General features: G+C 48.7%; 1 protein-coding gene across 8 annotated transcripts in view; it reads left to right on the top strand.

Moving 5' to 3' along the window:
- Window positions 1-8,043: 8,043 nt before the first annotated feature.
- Window positions 8,044-25,443, top strand: part of LOC120950342 (uncharacterized) — a 134,555-nt gene continuing 117,155 nt past the window's right edge. The window contains exons 1-2 of one of the 8 annotated variants that reach the window (XM_040369034.2): window positions 8,044-8,199; window positions 10,073-11,558. In XM_040369034.2, coding sequence (XP_040224968.2) covers window positions 10,136-11,558 — 1,423 coding nt within the window. In that variant the 5' untranslated portion in view covers window positions 8,044-8,199; window positions 10,073-10,135. Of the gene's footprint in view, window positions 8,399-10,001; window positions 11,559-25,443 lie in introns of all 8 variants that reach the window. The other 7 variants (XM_040368431.2, XM_040368868.2, XM_040368352.2 and 4 more) reach the window with 7 other exon arrangements.

Genomic DNA, 25,443 nt, shown 5'->3' with positions numbered 1-25,443 from the left:
TGTCATTTTGCTGAAGATGTAGGATCTTTTTCTTCTAGTTGCTAAATGCAAAACGGTCATAGTAAAGATTAATAAAAAGTAAAAAATAAAGTAAAAAAAAGTAGTAAAAATAGTAAAGATTTTTATTACAAAACTAATACATTCTCGAAAATATTTGTAGTAAATTATTCGATATTGTAACTCAACCTCGTGTGGATCAGCCAAACAAATAGCAAATGAAAACAACGAGCTGACATGGACAGCTCGAATAATTTTTAAAAGGTAACCCCCAGATGGCGCTGTCGAGAGAGATAAGGATGGAAAGATACGCCAAGAGGGGCGACAACCAGCTGATCATAAATAGGGCCAATTAGATAAGAGTTCGGCTAAGTTCACTAAGCGCGATCAGGCAAGGTCAGAGCTGATCAGCTGATGAATAATAGGCACCATCGAAAATTTAGCCAGAAAGGACGAGTTTGTAAACTCATCGGCGATAAATATATACGCGAACGACTGTTGTAGAAACGTTTGTACAAAGCTGCTCAAAATAAACAGATAGCTACATCCATTAGACTTTCTTGTAACTGGCTACCAACATAAACGGATCATTACCAGGCGTACCAACAGTAGCCTTTGACTCTTCAACTTCGTCTGTAAATAACGTATTGACAGATATTTGACGTACGAAAATGCAGTCCCAAGTCGGGGCTCAACTGTACTATTAAACTACAGGCTCTGTATTGTGACAAGCAGCCTTATCACTGAATTAAAACTACTACTTAAATAACTATCACAAAGAGCAGGTTAAACGCAGTGTACAATGTCAAGACGGATCAACAGAATCTTGCAGGTTGGTGCCAGTCAAATGAAGTGTAACGCTGATTAAATTTACGGGCCATCGCAGTCATAGGGTCGATCTCGCTGAATGCACGTCTTGTAAGGTAAGGTTGTAGTTCTTACTAGTCTGTAGTTATGGAACACTCTAGGAGGGACATTTATATTGACTCTAGCCAATAGTTCTGGCGAATCTATCTCACCGACAATAAGTTTGGACATAAACGTACACTGGGCATTATTACGTCTCCTAGCAAGTGTGTCCAGAACAAACAACAAACAACGAGTACGATACGATGGACGAGGGGTTACATTACGCCACGAAGTGAAGTGGAAGACAATACGTGTAACTCTCTTTTGGACAGCTTCAATCCTATTGGACCATACATTAGAGACACCAAACTGTAGAACTAAACTCGAGGATGGACCGAACATAGGACTTATACAGAGTGAACAAGCAGTGCGTGTCATTGAGTTCTCTCGATTGTCGACGAATAAATCCTAGCTAGTTTTGTTAGCTTGGTCTAAAATATCACAGTAATGTTGTCGGACATCTAGTTTGCGATCCAGGGTGACTCCTAAATCCCTGACTGTATTGCACCGCGGTAGTTGTGTCCCTGATATGCTATAGTTATACCTTATCGGACTAGCTATTCTAAAGAACGGCATTGACGTATACTTATCAACAGAAATGACCAGGTCGTTATTGTTGCACCAGTCAGAAAAACATCTACCGATCTTTGCAGAGAAAGAGAGTCCGACACGAAACACGATCCCTGAGGAACGCCAGATGAACTCTCGAAAATGTTAGAGGCAACACCATCGATTTGTACGTAGTAGCTACGTTCAGAGATGTAGGACCTGAACCAATTCACCAGCGGAGCAGAGAGACTGATCCGGGCGAGCTTAGCCAACAGCAAGCGGAAACATCTCAGAGGAGTTCCAGACCGTGGGTAAAGTACTTTGTGCAAAAGAGAGTTGGTAGATGTGAGCCAGAGGCTCTGCTAAAAACTCGAGGCATTGAACTGCAACAATTAAAATGATATTGTCGAGCTGTAGCGTTGCGATAGTTTCGTTTATTTCGAGAGTGTTTCATGCCCCATATAGGCTGCAGACTTCTAATTTGTTTCATCAGCGGTGAAAGAGGCCCCAAGAGGTACCAAAACCTCTTTAATCATGAAAATAGGCAACAACACAACATCTTGTTCGATGTCGTTGCCAGAGCGCTGCCTAATACGGGGTACAATCGAATCTTATGGCAATCCTGCCTAACTGTCCAAAGGTTTGTAAAATGTTAAAATACAACACTTTTGTTGTTTTTTGTTGTATTCGTTAAAATAATTACATAACAGATCGTACCCGGTCGGGACGCTCCCGCGTTTGACACACCCGGTCAGAAAAACCCTCCCGACCTATTAAAAAACTTTCCTTTGACGCGTTAAATGCGGCGTAAAATGCGTCTTGAACTATGCGACAGCTTTTATTTTCGTCTTCTTCATCCTTCCCCCCCCCTCCCCCCCCCTCCCCCCCGTTCGGGGCCAATCATGCAAATGGATGCCGGCCGTCCATTAAGGAGCAGAATTTTGCAACCCGCCCAGCGAGAACCCCCCTCGAAAACCCAGCACTTGCCGCAGTACATAAAATGATTAAAAATCGGAGAAGTTTATTGCTGTGGTCATTGATCAGACGTCTGCAGAGTCTGTTTGGGAGTAGGTTTGCCCCAGGTCCAATTTTTGGAAAGACCCAAACAAAAACAAAGGAAATTGCTTTTTCCCGCGGCGGCCTTCAATCACACTTACTCCTCTGTTTCTGTGTGTGTTTGTGTGTGTGTGTGAGGGCCGGAGATGAGTTTTATTGTTCGCTTTCTCGCCTTTTGCCTGCGGGCGCGTTTTATCAATTGCCGGGGTAAAAAGAAAAATCACCACCGGGAGTAATGGCAGTGATGGGGCGGGTTGGGAAATAATAAGCCATAATTGGGAGGCTCATTTTCACCTCCACAGCCCCATCGGTTCGGTTCGGCCCTGTTCATTTTGGGGAGGCCGCCGGGGTCTTCTATCACCCCAGACCGGGGCGCGTATCGTTAACCCACCAACACCCCGGCAAGGGAGCTGCATCGAAGTTGGGTATTTATAAATCTTGCCCATCCTCCGCCAGAAGTTCGCCCGCAAAACCTTTAGCCTCCTACCCCGAATGGTACTGTTTAGGAGGGAGCAGCAAGGGGCGCCGGATTGGTCGTTTGTGGTTGCCTGATTTTCGAACAGCCACTTCCACGCTTTCCCGGCCGAATGATCCTTGCGCAACTGGCGAAGGACGCTGCTTTATGGCGAAGGCATTTATCATTTCGTCCCAGCGTTGGGTTTGTTGGGGCAAGTTTCTGTGAATAACTGTTCGTATCCGTGTGTGTGTGTTTGAAAGAGCCTTTCCTGCGATGCGAAAACCACCACAGCGAAGCCGAAGCCCAAGAGAAGCCTTCCGTTCCGGTGTGGGGGGGGGGGGGGGGGGGGGGAGTGGCAGCATAGCATGATAAATCATTCATCTCAACCATTGTCAACCGACCGATCTCCCATGGACAACCATGGCGATAGGGCCGTGTCGGAAAGTTTGCCCCGAACTCCCCGGATGATATGTGAGCGCGACCGATGCGGTTGCGGTGCTCAGCGGCAAAGACACGCCGTAACTCATCGAACCGTGTGCAAGTGGGTGGTAATTTGGGCTAGTAAAATCCGGAGGAATCCTCCTACCCGTCCAGATTTTTGTGCAACGTCCTGTCTCAATGTTAAACCTGAAGCTCTCTCACATTGCGTCCGCATTAGCGTTGTTGGCGCATGTTGAAGTTTGGCTTTTCTTTGGAAAACTTCTGGAGCTCGTGACGGGGAGGAAGAGCACCCACCTGTTGCCCGGTGTATGTTCGGGTGTAAGCCCTTGCTCCATCCGCCAAAAAACCACGCACCAAGAATTGCACAGCTTGGAAAGCAAAGGATGGAAAGGAGTGAGAGAAGCGTGGCTAATGGGCGGTCGGTAATGAGTCAGCGACCCCCACCCGAAAGCTGCTTTCAATTAGCTGATGTAGCGGCGAAGTTGGTGGAAGATTTCCCGATTGCACGGGGAGGCGCACAAGGAAGCTAATGGACGAAATGGGCCGGATTATAGTGATGTGCAGCTGGCCGGTAAGTATAATCGGTACCGGATTAACTCGCATCGGGGCCAGCTCGCACACCAACAGCATCAAGGGGCACACTTCCAGGAGTTGCTGGACCGGGCACACGGGCTAGTCTGCGGGGGGGGAATTCGTTTCGATTGGTGTTTAATCTCGACGCTCCGGGGGCGTCGGACGACTTCGGGAGCAGTTCCAGACGTGTTGGAGCTAACGCTACATTCGAACTGCCCCTCATTGAGCTCTAAAATGCGTTTTAGAGCGCCTGGTCTAAAAGCTCGCCTCGCTCGTTCGGCCACTCTAAATATCCTTGCGATCAGCTGCTCTGACCGAGTCGGCGCAGTACGGATAAGGTACTCCGTGCAGAGCACACGTTCGCATGGAGCCGTTCGTGTGCCATTCGCTCCGCAGTGGGCTCCAGGACGTTGGAGGCATCAGAACTCCGGCAGGGACCTCAGTGTCCTCCAGCGCACCAGGTCAGCAGTCACGCGCGAACGATGCGACGACATTTGAGACGACGTAGAACTCTGATCAAAAAGCCTGAAGAATGCTCCACAAACTGTCCTCATCGTCTGACTTCAATGGCTGAGCCAATCGAGCTACACCCTCGCCCATCATCTGTCTAAATAGCCGTCCCGTAGGTGGGCGGTAAATGGATTGAATTAATTTGTGGGCGCGTATCGCCCACAATCTTCAGCGAACTAAAATAAAAAAGAGATGGGAACAGTGCTGCCCGCTGTCCAAAGTTTGCTTCATTTCCGACGAAACTCCACCGCTCAGGGGTGGCGTTTGTTTTGCGCTTGCGAATCGTTATTCGCCCAACATCTTGATTTGACGTTTATTGTGGTTCTGGCCTGATGTTACTGCTGCTGCTGCCGCTTTCCTGGAGCCGGTTCGACTATCAATATAAAGTTTACTGAGCGAACACTGGACACGGTCCTGCGACGAACGTCTGGGTGAGGGTGAGTACTAGGAAACTAGTACCTAGAAAAGTGTGTAGTTCGACGGAAGTTCGAAGAAGCAAGGCAAGGCAAGAATGTTTGCCATCCACCCTGCATTGTACTGATCGTCTAGTTGGACACGGATGTGTACCGGGTCCATCATGTAGCCGGTAGCGAGTTTCGTCATTTAAATCTTGTTTTCCTTGGCCCATAAAAGGAAAAGAAAGTTAAGATAACAGGAAGTAACGGGCCAAGCTACGGTCTTTGTCTCGGGCTACCCAGAAGGTTCCGCCTCCGAAGAATGAGGTCCTGGGTGTGTGTGATGCTCCTTAGATCCAGTACCAACATGTCCGTTTCGTTCGTATGCTCTTGTGCACTGTGCCCAGTGTTGAGGAAGGAAGGATCTACCTGTAACGACTTATCTTGTTGCATACGAGATCTTGATTTTTTGCTCTTGGAACTGGCAGTGAAGCTTGCCTTGGTGTAAATATGATTAATCACAAAATGCTGGAACGCGTGATGCAAGACTCCGGAAATGGGATATTTTTCTCCCGAACGCACGTATTTTTTTTTGTTTTTGGAGCATTAGACATTCTCGGGAACTGTTTACACAACCATTGCCCCATTAATTGGATATGAATATATTCGAAATAATTCATTTCCAGAAAGTTGGCCCACTGTTACCACGATGTAAGCGTAATAAGCGTTTGTTCGCTGCACTGGATACAGCCGCGATGTTCCGCCGTTGTTTTACTCCCTTCGGCTCAACATTTCTTATCTTCCGGAACACAAAAGCGAGATGGAGGAGCAAAAAAAACAAATGCTTCACTGCGGGCTCGCGCTACGAAAAAAAAGAAAAGACTCCGCAAGAAAAATAGCCAAACAGATTACGGAAACCCCTTTCGGAATTCGTTTTTGATTCCACCCGTCGCTTTTGCTAGTGGTATAGCAGCAGCACTGCCGGCGCTGCTTTGCTGCAACGCGTATGGGTTTGGGTGGAACCAACCGAGCAACCATCGCCACCCCGTCACCATCGGGCCGGGCAAGTTGTGCGATTTTAATTAGACTTGTTAGAAGGAAGTTGGCAGCATCTCATTCTTGTTTTTTGTTTCTTCCTTCGCTCTTGCCAATGGACTTTCCTGTTCCGTTTTGTCTCGGTGGTTGGTGCACGACTTGGGACGGTCCATTGTTCCAATGTCGATGCGTTGGCTTACATTATCCTTGGATAACATGGATACACACCCACACACACAGCGAGCTAGTAATCCCAGGGTATGCTTCGGCACAGATGTTACACGCCGTTTCCCTGGACAGTTGCGGGACAGTAAGGGGTACCGCGGGCCGGTGTCTGCAAGTACAACAGTTGGCCGTACCAGTGCGCGTAATTAAACCGATCTTGCACCATCACTTTCTCGCGTGTGTGGGTGTGGTTGCGTCCGCTGGATGGTAGCGTAGGCGTGCAACGGGGAAAATGGTCTGTGTAGATGTGTCTTTATGCGGTGGTCCATATTTAGAGGTCGGCAAGACCTATCGGATAGTATCTTAGGCTTATTAAAGTGCACCTGACTTTAAAGGTTCAGACTTCGTTTTTGGATGAGCTCATCAATGTATGTCCCAAACTTGCGATAGCATCAATTAATTGAAACCAGTATCAATTCTAGGCGTGTAAGAGCTCCATACACTTCCTCCAGGAATGTCTAAAGTACGCTAGATGCTAAATTCTTGTAGAATTGTTTATTTTTGTGAGATTATTTCAACATTCGAAGATTTCGTCCTATCCCCAATTTTACCGTATACATTTTAAAACTTCAAAGAGTTATGGGAATATACGCCATAATCGTCCAAACTATCCTAGATGATGCATTCTTGTCGAGCTGTTTATTTTGTAACACTCATTGAAACATTTCAGATTACTCCAGATATTCGATTAAGAATCGCCTTAACTACCTATTTAATGTTGGTTGTTTTTGATCGATCCTTTCGAAACTTGAAGATGTTACTCGTATGTCAATTCTTGGCCAATATGCGAATTTGACGCCTCGAAGAGCTCCAGACATTTGATCCAGAATCGTCCATGTTACCCTAATGCGTAAATGTGTTAGGACCTTAAAGAACTCCAGACATTCGCTTCAAAATCGCATAAACTTTCACGGATGTTGCAATCGTGACGAGAAGTTGGTTTGGTGCGATCAATTCCACACTTCAAGATGTGTTTCGCTACGTTAATTCCTTGCCGACTTGTGTGTAAATTTCATCGCCTCAAAGAGCTCCAGTTATTCGCTCAAAATCTTCAAACAAAACTTTTGCTTCTGAAATGTCCATAATGTTCGAGATGTTACATTCTTCGACAGCTATTAGCTGGATAGATTATTTCAATACTTTAAGATACTGCTAATTCAATAACTCTGGGCCTCAAAGAGCTCCGGACGCTTGCCCCAAAAATGTCCAAAACCTGCATTTTCGTAGCGTTGTTTATTTTGGCGAGATCATTACAACACTTCAAGTAGCGCCCCCAGTGCCAATTCTTCACGCGCCGACGTCAGCGCACGCATTTTGCAGTGGCATCCTCCCAGTCCTGTGAGATAGGCGTAGGCTGAGCGCGAAAACAGATCCGACAGGTTTGCCTCCCTATACACCCACCGAATTCCAACCTGCATAAACATGCAGCCGTGCAATTCGTGATGCAGGCCGTACACCTTCCCTTCCCATGTGCACTTCACATTGACCGTCAAGGATGGTTGAGCGTGGTGGTGGTGCGTGTGCGTGCTGTGGCTTCACCTTGTCCTTCGCTTCTGCTTGATCCCCGCTACTGCTCTGGACTCTGCATCTTTCTCTCTCTCTCTCTCTCTCTCTCTCTCTCTCTCTCTCTCTCGCTCTCTCTCGGCTGGTGGTCGCGCACAGGAATGCACGCCGTTTATTTATTCGATCCATACTGGTCGACTACAATGTTGTGCGTGACGGTTTATTGCTGTATCTGTGCGGTATCCGCGGTTCGCACACGTCATAAAGGCGAGCGCGCGCGCGTTCGTGCGCGCGCCTGCCTTTGCGCAGCTCGGAACAGCCTGTCCCTGTCGGACGCTTCCCCTGGTCCGCTACCGCTGCCGCACCTGCCGTGCCCTGAGTTGGACAATTTTTTCGAGCACACGGTCCCTGCACGTATCGGAGCTCAGTCGTAAAATCGAACGTGCCGCGTACGGTGACCGGTGGGACAACCGATCCGTCCGCGCGTCCGGCATTGGGTTGGGGCAGTTCCGCGCGTCGATTTGCTGCCGCGTGCTTTAGTGCAATCCCGTGAGTCGTGGTGAAAACCGAAAACGTTCTGGCGGTGCGCGTGTGACTCTTGAAGACTCGGAGAGGATCTTGCGCTTGCTGCGTAACAGCTGTCATCATTCCGAACTCCATCTTTCTTTGGACGGGCAGTCTTCGGTAGTACGGTGGCTTTACGATGCGATCGTCCACGCCCCATGTCAGCAATCAACTCTGCAACACAGTGAATCAGACCCCCAGCTGCCGGTTTCCCTCAAGACATACCGCGAGACCTCGTGCAAGATGCCTCCAACACGAATATGCCTCCCAGTGGGTCGTTCCGTTTTTAATCCGTTTGTTTTGGGGTAAAAATAGTTGCCTCCGTTCCCGCCGCCTCTCGCAACCCCCGTAATCGACCATCAAATACCAAGCTGCCTTTTTTGCACGCTAGCTTCTTCCGCGCTGCAGCCTCAGGATGAATGAAATGTGGTGCGAACGGTAGGAAGTTCGCGGCACTGTTGCTAACGGATTTGCACGGTACAAAATCCTTGAAACAAACAAACAAAAAAAAACCAAATCAGCAAAAAAAAATGCTCTCCCCCGGTGAATTATGCCACCAAGACTGGCAAGACTGTCCCGCCAGGAGCTACCTGACGGCAATGACGACAGTGCATAAAGCATGTGCGCGTCTCGCCGGTTCCCCCAAAACGCGGATAGACGGTGGTTTTAAAATAATAATTTACTAGTTTATTTTTGGTCCCATACACCTCCCCGCCTCTCTCCCGCCCTTCCCCGTTCACTCTCGCATCCAGGTGACAGATGGTGGCACCCTTCGCGCGCCAAGGTGATGGTCCACCGAGGATGCGCTCTGAAATATGAATGACCTTCGGAAGATGTCAGATATTCAGAGTCGCTCAGGTTTTTCTTTTCTTCGATGTTGTTGTTGTGTTTTTTTTCGGAAGATATGAGAAGATATGCGTGTTACCGCGATGTCAGGGTGAGTTTGTGCCACCTTTCTCAGCGCTCCTCCACTGGTTGGCCTTCCGCTATTGTTTACCTAAACAAACAAACAAAACACTCCAAGCTTCTAGATGTTTATCTGACAGCGTTATATATATACATGCGCCTGTCGGTGTCGGTAACGCCGCCTTGCTGACGTCTGCCGGAGTGGCAGATCTCGCTCGATCGATTGATGGCGTGTGTTGGACGTTTAGGGCACAAACAATAACGCTTTGAAGTCTTTCAGAGGTGCGCAGGATGTCCGCAGGCCTTCGGATCTCGGAAGATAAAGTGAAGTTCCTACAAGAAAGATGCCTCTCGCGTGCGAAATAAACAATCAATAACGCTTTCTGGTTATATCCTCGACCTTGCCATGTTTCCCCTCTCCCCCATTTGTAGACACGCATAACACGTGGTCGCCGTGGGCCTTTGATGTATCCATCCCTTACACCTCGATGCACTTGCGGGGAATTGTGGAATCTTTTACGATCACTACCACCACCACCACCACCACCACCACCGGACATGTAGACGAGCACCCGCACACGTCGGCGAACGGTGACGCCCGCTGTCGGAGCTGTAGGGACCGTCGTACGTCACTCTCGCTTTCCGCGTGACGACCACCACCCAACGACCACGCAAAGCCGGTCAGGCTATTTTTGGCCGGGCGTTTAGCAAGCGGGTCGGCGGCCCGTGCGCGACCAGCTGGGTGTGCATTGCGAACCGCTGCGCGGAGGCCGCAAAAGTATAACGACCTACAATCGGGGAGGCATATCGAGTGTTGCAGGCGCGCGGATTTGTGTTTATTGTTGCTTTTTCCGCTGTTTGGTGACGCACAAACGATGCAGTTTGGGTTTTTTTGAATTGAGAGATCTGTCTTTCAACTGCAATGGTGAATGTGTTACCTTTATTTCGACAGCGATGCGCCCTGCGAGGCAACGCCTGTTTTGTGAGTGTTACCTGCCGAAACTGAACTGCCGAAATGATGTCCTCCTACCGGCACAGCACGGCCAACGGTGATGGTGCGTGCGATGTGAACAACAACAACAACAGCAACGACGACCACAACAACAACCTGCTGACCGCTGACAATCTGCTCCGGCTGGCGCTGAAGAAGCCCAAAAGCTGGAACTGGGAGCTGACGACGTCCAGCTCGTCGCCCAACATTACCTTCCCCAAGATACAGCTGTTCGACGGCGCTAGCGGCGAGCTGATGGTGGAGGTCGATCGGCCCGACCGTGTCATCCGCTCCGGCTGCCCGGACACGGTGCCGAAAAGCGGTGGCAGCTCGCCGAGCCGCTACCGGCGCTCCCGCACGTCCCTGGTGCGGGAGAAGCTCACCACCACGGGCGATTCGCTGGCCGACATCTTCAGCCAGCTGCAGAACAAGGGCCTGGGCCATAAGCTCACGACCAGCGGCTCGCAGTACCGGCTGCTGCAGGGTGCGCAGGTGGACGAGTCGGCCCGCGGCTCGCTGCAGAAGAGCAAATCGGCCAACGCGATCGTGGTGACACCGGAGGCGCCGCCGATCGTACGGCGGCGCTCTCGCCGCTCGCTCGCCAGCCGCTCCAGCTCGATTCTGGAGCGCATCAGCGAGTTCTACGGCCGCAGCTCAACCGAGGAGGAAGATGTACTGCCCGCCGTCCCGCAGCTTCTGCTCGCGCCTGCCAGCGAGGCGGGATCGCCCGCGCAGGATGAGGGCGTCACGATCGAGGAGCTACCGGCGGACGACTGCCCAGCCGAGACTGCAATCAACGGTCCGCCTCGGCCCAAAATCTACAAGCTGGTGCGGAGCAACATCGGCACGCTGATGGTGCGCGAGGAAAGCTTCCACACGCAGCGCAGCCTGCGGCGTCGGCAGCGAGAGGCAGGCGGGGAGCGAGTGCCATCGCCCCCGGAGCTGGTGGAGCTGGACGAGCAGACGGACCGGCCGCGGCCAGCAGCAGGCGGAATAGAGCTGGACCGCAACCGGTACGAACGGGAGATAAGCCGCATCGACGGTTTGCTGTCCCGGGTGATGCTTTCGCACGATCTGCAGACGGAGGAACTGGCACGCGCGGACCTCGGTCCCAGCATACGCATCGAAGACGCACCGGAGGACGCGCTGGTGCGGGAGGTTATGAACGGGTTGAGCACGGAGCACCAGAACGGCTCGACGACTCGGCGGCCGAGGCGTCGCTCGAGGCGAAGCGTTAGTGTGGGCGGTAGCGTTACCTCACCGCATCGCCTCCGGTCCGCCTCCAGCTCGTCCACCTCGGACGGCGAGCAGGATCGGGGGTACCGTGGCACGCGGCTACGTGGACAGCATCGGACCGGCAGCTCGTCCCGATCCGGCTCGCAGAAACGCCGCGGTAGGACGCGCCATCGCGATCCGGACGTCGGACCGCATGCAACGATCAGTAACGGTAAGTGTCGTCGTCTCGGGGTAGGCCCTGGATGTAGCTACCATAGTGACGTACTTGTACATACAAACATACACACATACACACACACTCACCACTGGATGGCTCGGTGACTAACGATGTGCTCGCGGTGCTGTAATAATGCTTGCTGAGGTGGGAAGTACAGTGAAAGTAATTAAAACGTGTAGAACAGATGGTGTAACGCGTGTAGAGGCGCGTACTGCGGAAGGTAGTTGATACCGAGTTCTATCGCGCAATGGTGTAGTGAGAAATTGGCATTCGCTCCCTACTGCCACTGCCGCTCTTCTGTGCGTTACGCTTGATCACCCAAGCGTTACCGGGCTCCCGTTACGTGTCATGCCGTTAGTGCTTAGTACCCTAGCTATTCCACCACACTCTGTGGCCCCTCCGCGGCTGGTGCCATATCGGTGCGGTTTTGGAACAGGTGCGGACACCATACGGGACACCATTCCTTTTTCCCTCCTCTCTATCCCTCTCCCTCTCTCTCTCTCTCTCTCTCTCTCTCTCTTGGAAGACATGGGTGCAGCCGGAATAACGCTTTCTGGTCGCGTTAAAGGGAAGCAACTCGCTCGATGGCAGTCGGTGTTTTGTCGAGCCGTTTTGTTTTGATTCCATCGTTCGTTGGGCTCGCTCGCTCGTCGTTGCAAAAGGGGGACACGCGCCGGCGCACAACACACACACACACACACACACACACACACATACACACAGAGCAGGCAGGCTCGTGGTCGTACAGTGCCAAATGCATCTAAACGTCCGAATATGGTCTAATGCGGAGCAAAATTCTAGCTGTGTGCGAAGGTGGCCGCGAGTGTGTCACCTGAGCGATGGGTTAGAGCAGCGGTCGGCAATGTCTGGCCCGTCGCAACATTAAATCTGTCCTGGGACGGAAGGTGACCGAAGTTGAAAGAGGGAAGGGCACTATTCACTTAAAAAAATTTGAGTTAATTTAAGGAATTTAATTGTAATTAATTTTTAATTTAAGGAAAACAATCGAAGCCTTTCTTTCTGAATGAAAAAAAAAAAAAACTTTACTATAACTATGATCGTAATATGGATAGAAGGACTAAATTATTATAAGGGGGTCTCAGGAGCTCGTCTCAGGAGCTTGGGACACTTTCTTGACTAGTGACGGAAGCCATTCAGAAAGGCTAATTCTCCCTAAGCCTGAACGATTGAAGCCTTACGGGCTGGAACTGAATCCTGTTGAAAGTAAAAAACAAAGAGTTTTCAAAGACTTTTAGCGCAAGGCTCCAAATGGTTTTGAATAATGGAAAACAATGGCAATTTCCCTGTTATCGATATTTCCCCCAAACCAACTCAGGTGATGAATTTTTATTTATTTGTTTATATATTACATTTGCTATATATGGATCTGGTAATATATAGACTATGATCCTTACTATGTAATTCTACGTGTTTAAACTAATGTAGCCTATTTCTGAGTGCGCACGACTCTAAAATCCTAGTTTTAAAGGTCTGCGACAGGGTAAAGATCTCCTATACTCATTGTGCAGAAGTGTACACTATCTATGAGCTCTAGCAGGTGAGTAAATGGGAATATTAAACCCATGAAACCGAGATCTAACTACCGTACTGCTATTACAATTAGTTTTAATACTAGGAATGACCAATCTTGAACCTTGCTTGGATAATATTATTAAAGAAACACAACAATACCACCAATAGCATTGATTGACAACATTGTTTTATTTGTTTATGTTTTTTTTTGTTTCTTTTTTGTGTTGATAATGTACTAATTTAAGTGCAAAATTAACAGGCCCACAGTTTTCTATCATTTTACAAAAGTGTGGCCCATTTACCTCAAATGTTTGCCGACCGCTGGGGTTAGGGGGGGAGGGGCCCATCGTCCCATCTCGCTCCAGCGAACGGCCAGGCCAGTGCCTCGCAAGCCTCGTCGTCGTTGCAAACACGCACATAAACACACACACACACACACACAGCCAAGCGCAGGTGATGGAAACTTCGGCTGCCCTTCGCGCGCGCACACTGCTCTGGTGTGTTGGGCTCTCGTCATCGGCAGGCCGGCCGACCGCTGGCAGTTTGCTTTCCAGCGTTACCGGCTCGGCATCTCGGTTGTACTACGGCGCCCGCGGTAACTGCGCCGCCTCGTTACGCGCTTTCTCCTGGCCAGCCCGAGCAGGGCCCCTACGGAAGGGAAGCGGGGGGGGCGAGGAGGGTCTTTCCGGCTGGGGTTTCGACGCGCCGTGCCAGGCGTGTAGCACGCACGAAACCGGCGTGCGTCCTGTGAAACGGGAAACGGGTGGTGTTGTGAGTGTGTATTTAAAATAAATTGTGCATGTGCCATTTCGTGTGTGTGTGTGCGTTTGTGTGTGAGTGCATCGATGCACGTGAATGATTTGTAATTTTTGGAGCAAACAAAAAATCCCCCCTTCCCGAAGGAAGCCACAGCTGGCGAAAGAAACCCTGCGGGGCTTCTGCACGCGTGCAATTAATCAAACCAGCCCGATCGGGGCTCTCGCACAGAAGTGATCTCTTGTGTGTGCGATCATCATCATCACCGCGCCGTGCCAGTGCGTTTTGTTTGTTCTCACCCAGAGACAGTGTTTGTGTTGTGTGAGTGTGTGTGTGTGTGGGTGTGCGTTACTCATCCGTTCTGTGGTGGCATCGCTAATGAAGAAGCGTTAATTGCTGAACCCGGCTGGCCCCCTCCTCGGGCGCAATCCTCGGGCGCAAAGGTGTGTGACAATCGGGTGTATCGTTTTAATCGTAAGCACCCAACCACACGCGCGCACACACACTCACACACGCCCGCACACCTGGGAGCCGGCTGAAAGAAAGGGGCGCTCGGGCCGACCATCAAACAAACAAACAAGCATCTAGCAAACACATCCTCTGCACGATCAACCTGTTCACCGGGCCGCTGTCGCAACGGTCGCAACAGCAGCAGCAGCAGCAGCAGCACAGTGAGGTAGCTATGGGAGTTGATTAAATGGTGGCGGTAGTTGTGTTCTGCATCTGTTGTTATCCTTTCTGCAAATCGATTCATGACCTTTCCCTCCCAGGGGGGGGGGGGGGGATGACTTTTATCGTCTTTGTGGGTTCTGTCATTGTGGTGTAAAAAAATACCCCCCCCCCCCCCCTTATCGATGCGATTGACATTTTAATCGATTTGTCGAATAATAATCACTCTGCACAATTGTGAGGGCGGCGCACAAATACGACGAAGCATCGTATAGAGGGAGAGAGAGAGAGAGAGAGAGAGAGAGAAAGCGAACAAAGATACAAAAAAAAACCCCGAGCAGAAGTGCTTATGGAGCGCTGGCGAGTGGCGCTCCGTAAAAAAATGACATGTAATTTAAATATCAATTACATTGCCCTGCCTGTCAGCGTCCCGCTTCTCACGTGTCCCGAGCCGCACTGTGAGCGGATCGATCGTCACTTGCAGTCCCGAGTCACTGGGGGCAATCGTTGCGACAGGTTTCTTCTTGTTCCTGTGTTTTCTTATTTTTTATTGCTGTCGCTGTGGAAGTTTTCGACCGTTTCGACGATAAATGGCGCCTGTGACACGGTAGAACAGCAAAATGACGAATGGAACACGACAATTCGTAAAAAAAAATCATTGTGCAATATCATATCAAAAGGTACTTTCTCTAATTGTTGTAAATGAATGGGTCCAAACACTCACAAAACAAAGAGTAAATGATTATGAAAAGGCTTTGTCGAATTCATGCAATCGAATGTATTTGTTCGGTAAAATTAAAAATGTTCGATCGTGCACAGGCTAATAATTTCCTCTTTACGTCCTTTTATTGATTTACAGTTGAAAGCTTCGGTCAATAGCCAACCCGTAGTATCACTGCTACCGGGTATTTCAACACCACAGCGTTGAACTAATTTAAATCATAATTCATAATTCGAAAAATACCATAGTGTTACTTTTGAAATGCTACCGTACCTACTGTTCAATTCATTCATTTTTTTTTTACAAAACAATCGCAACATCAAAGCGCGTTCGGGATTGCGCGCCCGATATTAATACATTTTAAGCTTCTGATTACTGTGGTGCACGCGAATTGATGCCGGCGTTGAGGGTACACTGCACCTACACTCCATGCGATGTTAGATATTTGCCATTTGCTGTGCACAAAAGGATCCAGCACCAATCGATTGCTCGTGAAAGTGAGTTCTTGTTTGCCATTATAAAAGGAACCCGATTATTGTGGTTCCACAACAGCCCGGTGAATAGTAATTACAAACTCGTACCGTCGCTGTCGCATCTATTCCACCTATTCCGGTCCCTCGATGTGTGTTTTATATTTATTTTTTTTTCTCCCCCAATTTCCCAACACATGTAAAATCATATTCACATGGGCAATGGGAGGCCGCTCGTTCCCTCTCCCACCGGTAGCCGACTGTAACCTTGACCGGATCGTTGACGGTGACACGGTACAAACACCGTATCATACAAACTAACCACCGAATTCAGTGTTATAATCAACCGCACCGCGCACTCACACACGCGTACCCCCCCCCCCCCCCCCCCATCCCCCCCTTAGCGTGTGGTTCTCCCGCTGCACAAGCTCGTGTGCTCTAGTGATGGGAAACATTTAATTTTCCTCATAATCGATTCCAGCTAGCTCCGTTAGTTTGTTGGAATCGTTTCTGGATAGTAGAAATTAGTTCCGGAATCGGATCCGAAATTGGATTCGCAGTCGGAGTCAGTTTCGGCATCTTCACGAGGATAGGTATTTGGGTTCTATACTGTCTATGCTATGCTACGATTGTATTGATAGCCGCAAACAATTCAAATTTACTTGTAAACGATCCATTCTGAAGGAGATTCCGAGGCTGATTTCGCTCTTCTGATTTAATCACAAATTTTAAAACTTTAACTGATTTAAATTACAGAACTGCCAATTCCAGTTCCAAAGCTAATACTGATTCTGACTCTGGAACCAATTCCGGGGCCAATTTAAGAGCTGATTCCGGGATCGAGGTCAGTTCCGGAATCGAGGTCAGCTCCAGAATCAGCTGCGAAATTGGCTCCGAAATTGGATCCGGAATCAGTTCCGTAATCTGCTAAGAAATTGGATCTTGAATCTGCTACGGAATTGAATCCGAAAACAGGCCCGTTATCTGCCTCAGAATCAGCTCCGGAATCGGTTCTGGAATCATCCCCCGTGATCTGTTCCGGAATCGGCTCCGGCATTGATTCCGAACACGGTATCAGTAACGGGTAGTTCCGATTCCGAGTTTCCACCACTAGTTTACCCGTTCCGCCTCCAATGTCTGGCGTCGTCAAATCCGGCGGCGGGAGTTCGTTGTGGGACGACGACGATGACGGGTAGCAATTGAAATAGCTAATTTCAAAATTGCCCTCGTCGCTTGCGCCCGCCCGGCGTGGCTGTGTGTGTGTGTGTGCGGGGGAACGAAATTCGATACGGTCGGTACCGCACGCCGGAAAAACCCTGCACCGAGGAGCAACACGCGCACACAACAACAACACCGCGTACCAGCAAACACCTTTTGATATGACCAATTCATCATCATCCACTATCTGACACACACACACACACGCAGCGCATCACATCTGAACGGGTGTGGGATGGTGTGCGTTTTTTGTTTGTAGCATGACACCGTCTGAAAGGGTAGGGAGGAGGTGAAGGGATCCGTCTGTGCTGCTGGGTGTTTTATTACTTTTTACTGCATTCTGTCGATTGTCACTTATTTTGCGTTTTATTTAATTGTCGCCGCGTGTTTGTGCGAGCAATTATAATGATTCGTTCGTTTGGCTTTCTCTCTCTCTCTCCTTTTTCCTTTTTTGTGCGTTCTGGGGGAGCTGTGAGGCGATTTAAAACTTACACCACTTCAAACACGTGCGAGCGGAGTGTGTGTGTGTGTGCCGTGAACAGCACTCGCGAGAACGTCGGCCCGAAATCGATCCACAGACGCAATTTTGTTGCCATTTTCAGTCATTTTTTGTTTGTTGGGTATAGAGCTCGATTTGCACACGACAAAAACAGCGCGTGCTTAATGAGTGAGCGAGACCACCTCCCACGCTCAACAGGGCACAGCAAGGCGTTGCCGAATCTGGTGACAAATTCATTACCGTTACGGTAATACGGCGCTGACGAAGAGCGCGTTATAAATCACTACATTTGATTTTTGTTTTTTTGTTTTTAAAATATATTCTTCTTATCCGCTGCTTATTTTCCGTTCGCTATGCATTTCCATACTGTTACATCCTTTTCTATTTCCCCTTAGTTTAGTTTAGTTCCAATTAGATTAATACCAACAGGGCTAGCTAGGTTTTTAGCAATGTATGTTCAGCCCCAGAGGCAGACATATTGAAAGTAATAAATGAAATGAAATGAAATGAAATGAAATTTGATGGATGATGATGGTTAGTATATAGTGAACTGACAATAGCCTTCACTGAGCTAGGGTGAGTGAAATGATAAATGCTACATGAGTTTGGCAGCACTACAGTCAAGCTGGGAATTAAAGGAATTAAAAGTATGGTACGGGAACCAGTTACATGATGATGAAACGAGTAATTGAGAGTACCTAAACAAAATTACTAGTTACTTGTAACGGACAAGAGTTGGTAATAACCGTAACTAGTTACTAGGAACTGACTGTCAGATTGGAATGAACGAAAAAGAGTGGTAGTAGCTAGTATAAATCCACAGCTAGCTTCAAGTAAATGGTTGTTGGATTCAAACGAATTTAAAGCGAACAAACTAATTGGATCCTAAAAACTAATTGGATATAAATAACCAGATGCATCGTTAGTTGCTCCAATGAGTTCTTATTCGTAGAAACGTATGCCAATAATAGATAGTTAATTTTATTGTGAGGTTGTTTTCTATTGCAGGGTTACTCTCTTGCCAGTTCAATGTTGATATATTTCTAATCAAAATAAAATTACAACATTTGAACGCGTCCGCGTTGTCCAAGCCGCCAATGACGAACCATTCGAGTTGTAATTTTGTAAATGTTTTTTTTTAACGCAGTTTAAATGTTTGCTGTAAAGCTGGCTGGCCAACTCTGTACAGCTAAATTCTACACGAAACAGTTAAATATGTTCCGCCGAGTTCGTTCTGTTCGAGGTATGTCGGCTTGCGATCCGCTCAGTCGTACCGCTGTTGATGTTTCCTTTCCAGTCTGCTGCTCTGCTGGAGCAGACCGCCGGAAAATGTGGCCAAATATTTGGGTGACTGTTTGCAACGCACGAAGCAACGGAGTCCAGCACGTGCTTACATTCTTTGTCGGCAAGACTTCCCCGCTGTTTGCGGCAGCTTCGGTGCAAAAGTCAACGATTTTAATCCAAATCTCTCCAAATCAACAAACAAACTCCAAGCACAAAGGGGCTCTCAGGGCTACAAGTGAGTTGTTTAGCAAACACACACATACACACAGAAATAGAGCCGTAGACGAAAAGTAAAACAAAAATGCATTAGCACTCGGATCATAATCTTGCTGCGCAAACAGCTTAGGGCAGCCGCTACACCACCCGGTCTCAATGATGGCCGCCGTTGTCTTTTCTGCACAAAACCGAATCCGTACAAACGATATCTTTTATTGCCCTCAACCCCCCCCCCCCTCCCCCTCCCACTCCCGCTCAGTTGCACATACATCAATGGTTGGTGCTTGGTGCGCGGAAATGCATCATCCCCGATCAACTAACGCGCGCGAGCTGCGAGCAGGGGGCGGGCAGTGGGTGCATCTTTTTCGCAAGTAGGTGCTAATTTGTGCACCGCCGCGCAGAGCAGCAGCAACTGGGAGGTTAACCTTTCATTCATTCGCTACATCGCTGGCACCGAGCGGTTGTGTGTCTGGCGAGCGAGGACGGCAGAGACATCTTAACTCACATGCTTACCCTTCTGCGGTGATGGTGCAAAGGAGCGAGCGCGCGCGCGCTTCTCTAAATTGTTTTCGTTTGATTTGTGTGGCAGAATTTAATGATAGCTCTTACGGCCGGGGGAAAAAGGGCCCGGATGTTTGATCGCACATTTCTTCACGCGGTGGTATGGGAGCATTTCACCCGTACCGGCCAGCAGCTCGTTCCGGTGGCGGTGTGCAAAATGTTTTTCACGCTTTTTACCGGTTGCATTATTTGTGTTGGAAGAAATTCTAACTTGAATTGTAAAGCAAAAACGCTTCACAATTGGATGTAAATGCTTGACGACACTACAGGGTAATGTCTTTAGCGACTAAGGGGAGTGGTTCAGATGACTTGGAGCACCAAGAAGATGACTGTTACGTCAAGAAGACACTATGGGTACTGGGTCATGTAAATAAGGCTGTTTGTACTAAAAGCTAAATGTACTGATTCTACTGCTTAGCATTTCAATTAATTTATTTTAATAACTGTTGTATGGAAATCAATTTGTGCATTATTAATGAAGCTGCGCCTTGTCTATATTAATGTGTATCTCGAATAGTCACTTGACCTGCCAACTGTTTGAGTAAAATTGTCCCATACTACTACATCTACCGCTGATATATCCTGTTGCATCATTAACGCTGCATTAAACGTGAATTGGTAGTGAATATGAATTACAACGAATTTCATACATGATTCTAACGCTTCTAACCATTTTCAGAATTAATTATTTTATTTAGCTATAAATGTTACACAATGTTACAGAACAAATTGGAATGTGCACTTGAATGATCAATTCTCAGTTGGATTCCAGGAGCATTTAGAAAGCCTAATTTGAAAAAAAATACCGTGTATTTTCCCAAATTGAGGCAGTTTATTACATGGAGAAAAAAAACTCCTAATACAATGTGTTCCAGGATTGAAAAAAAAAACAGTCAAATACAGTGCATGTTAAAAAATGATGAGCCAAAGACGAGATTGGCGTTAAAATCAAATCTGAAGTGTTCCTATTAGTATTTTGCCGGACAGAAATTCTACTTGGAGTGTTAGTGGTACTTGCTCTAGGCATCGTATTATTGTCATGCAACCACATGTTAGTGTTGACCAGAGGCAGCTGGTATGGAAAGAATTTTTGGAGATCTTTTTTACAACATTTTTAATATCCTTTCGAGTATTTTATTCAGCTGAAGTTGTGCAAATACGTTGAAAAAAATTACAACCAAAACAAAGTAGCTAAGAGTAAACAAGATAGCATACTGTTTTGGTGAGCGTGCTTATTTGACCATCACTGTATTTTTTGTATTGAAATTTTAAAAATCTCTAGCATTCAGCTTCATTAAATACGTGAAACGAAATATCATTGGAAAAAGAAGGTTGGAATGTGTTCCTAATGAGAAGCTGTACGGGCTCTTACAAGATAGAGCGTGGTTCGATGGGATCTAAAGTTTTCTAATTACATCGCAACGTAAGTCTAGCAAAGCCTGTTCGTTAGATGATCAACATGAGTGAAGTAAATCCTCGCTTTAAGGTATGAAAATTCTAAAAGCTCGATAACTCCAAACAAGGAAGTGTTTTATGAAGCAAAAAAAAACATAAAAAATAAATAAAATAAGACAAGATACTCCAAAATGTATAAACCCGTGTGTTTTGTAAAATGAAAAAAGTGATACTAAAAAAACGAAAAAAAAATCCTTTGCACTGTACTCCATTGTATATTGTACGCAGCTTTGCACACAGCACCAGCAATTAATGCAAGCGAATAAAAGCAGGAAATGCTCCAAACGCATCGATGTGTGCATGCAAATGTCCCTGCGTCGCTCCTAGCCCACCCCCCCCCCCCCCCGCCCATACCCCCTTCTAACCTTAACCAGTGTGTATGTGTATTTGAGTGAGCAATTTGTTATAATTATTAGAACGCTGAGCGTTTTGATTGCTCCTTCATCCTGCCGCCCATCGCTTTCCCCGTCGCTTTTCACCCAATGTGTGCGTGTGTGTATGTGTGTGTGCGCAGCATTCCGCTAGAAAAATAGTCTCTTCATCGCAAAGTGTTCACCCCCCCCCCCTTCCTCCCCAGCACTCCCCAGCTATACCACCCCGCACCCCTTCCTGTTTTTCTAAATTTTTGTATAAACAGTCCCACTCTCCCACATCCTTTGTGTTTGTGTCAATGTGTGTGCGTGTGTGCACGCGTTGTGTTGTCGTGAACAAAACCAGTCCCTTTTTATTTGATTCGAATCCACTCTCTCTCTCTCTCTCTCTTTCTCTCTCTTTTTCTTTTTTCTTTCCATCCCATTCCTGCCGAACAACCATCTGCTTCTGTCTTGCACCAACCCGTTCCTCCTTCACCATCACCACCACTACCCCCCCCCGCCCGTTTGGTTTGGCTCGTCGCCGCTGTTTTGTTCCCTCCAGCGGCAGCAGCAGCAGCACCGTCCTGCCGGCGTGCCGCCCCCACCGTCCCGCACTGCCCCAGCGGTCGCCGCTTTTCCGCGGACGGCGGTGGGCCGGACACGCTTGCGCTCGAACGCTTCCGCGCGTCACTGGCCCGGCGGCCAGATTCGCGCGATGCATCCGCGATCACCATTGACGTGCCAGCGATCGGCGCGAGTGCATCGCCTGCAGCAGCAGCAGCCACCAACACACGCCAGTGCGCGGTACAACCGAACAGCAGCAGCAGCAGCAGCAGCAGCAGCAGCAGCACATCAGCATCGTCCTCGGGCAGCACGCTCTCCACCCTTTCGCCCTGGACGTCCGGTGCGGACAGTGAGACGCAAAGTCCGGCCACCGTCGCTAGCAACACCGCCACCGCCAGCAACTATCCGCTCGGACGCTCCATCTCCGTGCCGTGCGGGACGCCGCGGGAAAGCAGCAGCGCCGAGCACGACTTTCTCGACCGGTTGCGCCGCTCGCTGGTGCCAATCACCGGGGACGCACTCCGACGCCGCTACCTGATGGAGGACGCCGGCCAGCTAGGCCAGGAGCGGCCACCGCCGCAGCAGCCAGCGGACGAGGCGCCGCAGCAGCCGGCGGTGCTGAGACGCGATCCGCCCGGCCGGCGCCACCTCCGCACCATGTCGAGCGTGGTCGAGCAGGTGCTGTACACGCAGCGGGCAGCGGCCACCAGCAGCGGCAGCAGCAGCAGCAGCCACGGCAAGCCGCCGACCGGACGACGCACGCTCAGCCCGCCGACAAGCGACGAACCGGGACCCGGTGGACTGGCGGCCAAGCGGGCGCCGGAGGAGGCGCCGGAGCCGCCCGAGGAGCCGCCGCTGTCGTCCGAGCTGGCCAACACGGTCGAGCCACCGTACCGGGGCCGCCGCACGCTCAAGTACTACACGCGCCGCTACCGCACCTCCATCCACTACGACAACCCTTAAGAGGAGGAGCACCGCTACCTATCGCCTATCGCTCTCTCAGTTTAACAGTGTGTTTGTGTGTGTGTGGTTGTGAGTTTTTTGTGTAATGTATATGTGTGTGTGTGTATGTGTGTGTGTGGGTGAAAAATCAATCGCAACACAAATCAACCACTTCAGCAATCAAAACAAACAATTCTGGTGTGAGTTTTCTTCCTTTCGTCCCTTTTTTTGTTGGAAAAACTCTTACAATCCCCCTCTCAAATTTTTTATCATATTTTTGGAGCCTGCAAAAAGGACCTCCATCGACAGTTTGATCGCTGGTGCACAAGCAATGGGAAGCTGAAGTAAAGAGTTAGTGAAAAGGAGTGTGCAAAGAGGCAACATTGAATTACGTTAAATTTAATTAAATTCACTCCACCCCTAAACAGGCAGTGAGGCTTGCGGGCAGGTTGTACCGTGGGGTGCGAAGAGGGTGTCCTTATCAGGCGGGTCCAATCATTGGGGAACACACACACACTTGGAGCAGGATCAACGGTCAGCTCGTGTCAGTAGGCAGAAGCGACTATCGATGCAACGATAAGCCTGTCCAAGCTTTGTCTGTCAATTTAGTGTGTGTGTGTGTGAGAAGAAAATAGAGAATTGGCTCCTCCACTCACACACACACACAAACCTGTACCAAACAGAGAAAATACAGGGTTTTCCAGGGATTATCCTAGTTGTGGGACACTTTCTTGACTTTTTCCTATTGGAAGTGAACATCATATGTTGGACTATTGGAAATTGGACCTTTTTGGACAGGCTCGTTGGACGTTCCTGTTGGATTTGTCAAACAAGGATGCAATAGAGTCCAATTCCCATTACATTAAGTTCATTTACGGTAAGAAACAGTCAATAAAATGTCCCACAGCTGTGAGAACTCTTGGAAAACCCTGTAATGTAACGCTTCAGCCTAGCCCCAATCTGGCGCCCCCCGAAACTGCAGCGGACAAGGCCATAAAAGAGAGTCCCACTATCCGTCCGTGTGTATGCCGCTGCGTGTGTACGAGCAGCTGTTTCGATCCTTCTTACCCTCCCCCTCCTCGCATCGGTCGGTGTCACTAACTCAAGCGTACAAACAAAAAAAAAATACAAAAAAACGGTTGTAATGGACTGGTCAAAAAATAAAGTTTGCTAATAACCATCATCATCAGCATCATGAATGTTCCCTTTGGTTTCGTTTTCTTGTTTTTTTTTTGTAGCGCTTTTCGGATGACTTCTTACCCAATTCCCGGTATCCCTCCTCCCCCCTCCTCCCTTTTTTTCGTGTGATCCCAATGTTCGGCTCCTTGTTCGGCGATCCCGGCGGCAGCGGGCAATAGTTTCCATCGTTTCTCTACCGTAAAAACGCTTTTCCCTCCGGGTTCGCTCCGCCCTCCCACTGCTGGAGGACAGTTTTCCCAGCGCACCATAATCTAGTAAACCAATGTTCCTCGTCTCTCGTTTTAGCGGGGAGGGGTGGTGGTACAAAAGTGTTCGCACACACACATATTTTTGTATGATGAAGCCTAAAACCTGACGGTTACGTCGCCGTAAATATCGCAACTTAATTTGCCGTCGGCCACCGTCTCCGACACGTGCGTGTGTGTGTGTGTGTGTGTGTGTGGGGAGCAAGGTTGCAGGGCTAAAAGGGCCAGCCGGGGCCGGGATGACCTCGTCGTCGTAAAAACTCCATCCGAGTGCTGAGGAGCAGCAGCGGCAGTTATGCGACGTTTTTTTTTTATTTATTTTTAGTCGGCTCGAGGGGAAGGGGACACTCAGGGGGAGGGGTTCGGTTGCGGTCCTAATGTCGCACGGTCACGCAAAGCTGCCCCAACACACAGACTGGCGTACCAGATTGGGCCAGATTTTAGTGGACAAAAATGTACATGCAACACTCTTTTTTGTGCTTTCGTTTCGGTTCTTGCCCCTTCTTGTAATCATTTTTAGCTATTTTTTTGTTATTCAAATAAAAGCTTCTGTAGCTTCTACATCCATATACAGTAGCTGAAATTAAAAAAAAAAAACATAATTAACTTAGATTTACTTGAAAACAGTCCAATCGAGCAAGCAAATTTGACAGCACTGGACAGTTTGTGACGTCAGGCGTACGCCTAAAGGTATGCAATTGGCTAAGCAAAACTAGCCTATTGTCGGCAGCGGCAGTACGTTTCTGTGTACACAGCGTTGCCGGTGTCGGTTCGGTGTCGCATCACTGTCAAGTTACTGTTGTGTGTGTGTGTGCTTTTTGTTATCGTACATCTTACCCGTTACCTTCCGAATTACACAACATTACGGCGTCTTTCAGAACGACAGCAGCGACAGCACACAAAAAAAACTTAACCTGTGTGCCACTGTGTGTAAAGTACACGCGATGCGTCCGCTTTTCTCTTTTTGGTAGGAGTTTTTTTTTTTTTTATTTGGAAGATTTTTGTTTCTCTTCTATTTTTTGTTGTCTTTTGCTCGCACTCTTCCGCTTCAAAGGACGCTTTCAGACACGGTTCTGTGCTGTGCTGGTTCACCTTCACACACAGCCACATTAACAAAAAGAAGGGGTTTGGATTTGCTTCCCTTATCGCGCTCCATTCGCCTATGTCCTCGGCACGGAGCGCTTATCGGGATT

Source organism: Anopheles coluzzii, chromosome X, assembly GCF_943734685.1.
Source record: "Anopheles coluzzii chromosome X, AcolN3, whole genome shotgun sequence".
Classification (NCBI taxonomy): Eukaryota; Metazoa; Arthropoda; class Insecta; order Diptera; family Culicidae; genus Anopheles; species Anopheles coluzzii.
The sequence above is the reverse complement of the archived record's forward strand: the minus strand, read 5'-3'. Positions and strand labels throughout refer to the sequence as shown.